The 3,565-nt window shown below is 50.1% G+C and overlaps 1 protein-coding gene across 1 annotated transcript; it reads right to left on the minus strand.

The window, feature by feature from the left end:
• Positions 1 to 419: 419 nt before the first annotated feature.
• znf503 (zinc finger protein 503) lies at positions 420 to 2,967 on the minus strand. Its single transcript, XM_076141682.1, has 2 exons — positions 2,363 to 2,967; positions 420 to 2,013 (listed from the first exon to the last, which is right to left on the minus strand). The coding sequence occupies exons 1-2, from the start codon at positions 2,615 to 2,617 to the stop codon at positions 583 to 585; spliced, it is 1,686 nt and encodes a 561-aa protein (XP_075997797.1). The 5' UTR covers positions 2,618 to 2,967; the 3' UTR covers positions 420 to 582.
• Between the last annotated feature and the right edge of the window lie 598 nt (positions 2,968 to 3,565).

Here is a 3,565-nt window from a genome sequence, read left to right on the forward strand (position 1 = left end):
GAGTTAATTCAACAGACTAATGGTTTAAAAACGTCAGTAGAAGAAGAAATAACTTGATTAATATCTGAGTGAATGATGTTTGTAAAGTTCATAAAATGAGGCACACGGAGATACGGAACAGAATTGTTTCTTATTTTTCAGAATACATACAAAAAAATACCAATTCTCTTTCCATGGTGTACACCTGAAAAATAACGGCAATTTAAAATGTGGACAATTTGGAATTTAAGAAACAAACATGCATGTAAATTATCTTCCTTCTCAATGAGACATTAAATAAGAACAAATACAATCATAGCAATTGCAAATTAACATCGAAATGCAGATTCCCTACATGAGTTAGTACTCTAACATGTGTGTGTTTGTCACGTTTACCTATAGAGTTCAGTTTCGACATAATGCACTTTTGAGTTGCTCAGATATTTTCCATTTGCAGCTATAATCGTCTGCTTTTAAGCCGACATATAAATAAATACAGTTGAAGTCCACGGATCCCGTCCATAAGTTTAGCGCTGTTAATATAAAAGTCTTTATATTTGCATTCTTAGTATTATAAACCTTTCCGAGTCTCTGTCTGTCCCCTCACTGGTATCCAAGCGCGGACGCTGTGGTGAGTCTCTGGCCGTACAGTGCGTAAGGGGAGTAGTAAGGACCGGTGGCCGCCGGGACCGGAACCGGCCCGCCTGGGGTCGGCAGGGGGCTTTTGGAGTACGGGTGGTAGCGGCTGGTGAGTCCTAACGCGTGGTGCGGGCTCCTCAGGGCCAAAGTCCCGGGGCTGCCCGGGGGTCCTGACGGGGGCATGTGCATGTGGCAGGCCATGGCCGCCGCTGCGGCGCTGGCTAACGAAGAAGACCCGGGATACCCGGACATCAGTTTCTCAGCCCCGGTAAAGGCAGTGTGTGTCCTCAGGTGGTTCAGCAGCTCTTCCGAGGAGGAGAAGCGCTTGTCACACGGTCCGTTAGCCGACACCCAGTTACAAACATGAGGGAGAGGGTCGTTGGGGAGCATGAAGCCGTACGGGTACAGGGGGTGTCCGGTGAATGACGGCGCCGTGGTGTGGACGGTGTGGATGGGGTGTGTCGGGTACATGAGTGGGTAGCTGGATTTGAGGGCGTTCGCAGCGGCGGCGGCTGCGGATTCGTGCGTGCAGGTGGCACCGGCAGAGCCCGCTAAGTGGCTGGCACAGTGGTAGCTGAGGCAGTAAGGGTCTCTGCACAGGCTGGCCGACATGATGGACGGAGGAGAGGCTCCGGCCAGCGGGCTGGACCCCGCCTTGCTGCAGCCCAGAGAGCTGGCCAGCTGCGCGTTCACCAAGCTCCCTCCGTGGGGCAGGAAGTGCTGAGGGTACCCGGCGTAGGCCCCGGCAAGACTCCCTGGGTAGGCCATACCGGCGGGAGGCAGAGGGAAAACTGTCTGCCCCGGTTTGTAAGGAGAGACCGGCGCCACAAGTCCTGAACCGAGAACTGACGCGGAAGATACAGAAGTCACAGAGGGAGAGTCCGAGGAGGAGGAGGATTTGGAGCCGGGCGTCGTCTCCTGGTGCTGGTTGACCTCTACGTTAATTCCACCACAGCTCACGCTTATCCTGCTGTGACTCGTGGTTCCGGATCCGTCAGAGGAGCCGCCTTTGTTACACTCGGAGTCTTTCTTGTCGTCCCTGTCCCCGCACTTCCCCTCTGACGGCATGGGGGAGGCGGAGGTGCTGGAGTTCGGGCTGCCTGTCCGCGGCGTGAACGGCTGGCAGGTGGCGCTCGGCACTCGGAAACCAGACTTCTCTCCACCAGAGCCGCCTGAAGACGAGTCCTTCTTGTCTGAAGGCTTCGCGTATGGTTTGAAGCTCGATTTGTCGTCCACACCGATGTCACTCAATTTCAAAGGACCGGATTTAGATTCCTTGTCGCTAGATCCATTGGACGTAACGGAGGAGAGTTTGGAGGAGGGCGGCGGGTCCGGTTTACCGATCTGGGAGCAGGTCTGAGCCAGCAGAGCCAGAGGACTTTTCTTGGCATCTAGCTGCAAGACAACAACATAACGTTTAATTAAATCTCTTAGAGCGAATATGGACGACTTTATAGTTAATTACGTCATACATTTGATTACAAACACGAACATACAACATTTCCTGCCTTTTTTACTCGGTCAATCATTGCAGTGATTACGCACGGCGGACGAAACAACACTCGACCCCGTTTTTTAAAACAAAATTCGCGTGTTTACTGCTTCAGAAACTGTCTTTCAACACAACAATCCTAATAGAAAATGATACCTAACAGGAAATCAGCGAAAACGTCATTGTTACCCAACAGTAAACGCATTAATCTAAACATTTAACCTATAAAAGTGCTCTAAATGCGCCTCTTACCTCGATCGGACTGACCGGGGTAGAAGGTAAAGGCTGCAGGTACTCCGGGTGCAAAATGTGTCCCGATCGTGCGCTGAGCATTTTCAAAACCTTGATGGGGATTCGGTTCGCTTGCCGTAGTGGATCCGACGGAGGTGCGGAGTGGAGAAAGGGCTTGTTGATGCTCGCCGAGCTGCTACTCCGAGACCCGCTGCGTTCCCAGGCTGCGCGAAGATCACTATTATTCAGGGAGGAAGCCGAGGGCGATGTGATCATGTCCCAATTGTCAGGAAGTTAAACGGCGATGCTTTCGGCAGATTCATTAAGAAAATCGTAAAAACCAAGAAACAGGGGAAAAAGAAAGAAATACAGAAGAAGAAGCGTAAAAATAAGGTTAAATAGCGAGTAATCCTGCTTGTGGGCGGCTGGATGGAGAGACAGTGCGGACGATAATCGCAGATCCGCGGCTGCGTCTTGCAACCGTGAGCGCTGCGCCTTCGTGTGCGTGTTGTCTGTGTGCAGGTCCGCGCTCCGCACTCCCGAAGTACGAACTGGGAGAAATTTTCACTTCAAAAGCAGCTGAATTAGTCCGAGATTAAAGCCTTTGCCGCCTTCCAATCAAATGGGACCCCGAGGTGATTGGAGGGTCAAGGGGATGTGACGTCCTCCTCTCTGTACGCGCCCCTGTGTTGACAGCTCGGGGGAGGAGACACGGAGCAATGTTTGGGTTGACGTGAACGCCCGCGCCATTATTTTTTTTTAGGTGCCTTTTTAATACTCCGTGAACGCGTCTCTGGATACATTTATGATATGGATCTGGATCCTTACATATAATCTGAACAAATCATACTCTGTAATAACAAAATGCAACATTTACGGGCAAGTTTGAGCCAAAAATGGCAAATTAAAGCGACTTCAGAGACGGCTAACAACGCGTTTTGTGTCTTTCTTGAGGACAAACCACCCTCGTCTACCGTTTTAATCCTTACTTATTCACGTTTTTCGCATAAATAACCTCAATGCACATCGCTACACATCACATCTATTAACGTGACTACCGATTTCTCTCTTATATCGATTTCTCGCGATACTGTTACAACTTTAAGACCGACTCAACGACTCCGTCACCGATTATCAAACAAACAACCATGAGTTTTTGTCTCAAATCACAACTTTATCTTACGCAGAAATGCTTTTCAACGCGTAACTCGCCGCAGACGTATA

The sequence above is a fragment of the Genypterus blacodes genome, unplaced genomic scaffold (assembly GCF_046128005.1).
Source record: "Genypterus blacodes isolate CSIRO-AG114 ecotype Tasmania unplaced genomic scaffold, CSIRO-AGI_Gbla_v1 ptg000020l_1, whole genome shotgun sequence".
Classification (NCBI taxonomy): domain Eukaryota; kingdom Metazoa; phylum Chordata; class Actinopteri; order Ophidiiformes; family Ophidiidae; genus Genypterus; species Genypterus blacodes.

Coding starts and splice junctions, on each gene's coding strand:
- znf503 (XM_076141682.1), bottom strand. CDS start 2,617: ATGATCACATCGCCCTCGGCTTCCTCCCTGAATAATAGTGATCTTCGC. Junction 2,014..2,362: donor CCCCGGTCAGTCCGATCGAG/GTAAGAGGCGCA, acceptor GTTGTCTTGCAG/CTAGATGCCAAGAAAAGTCC.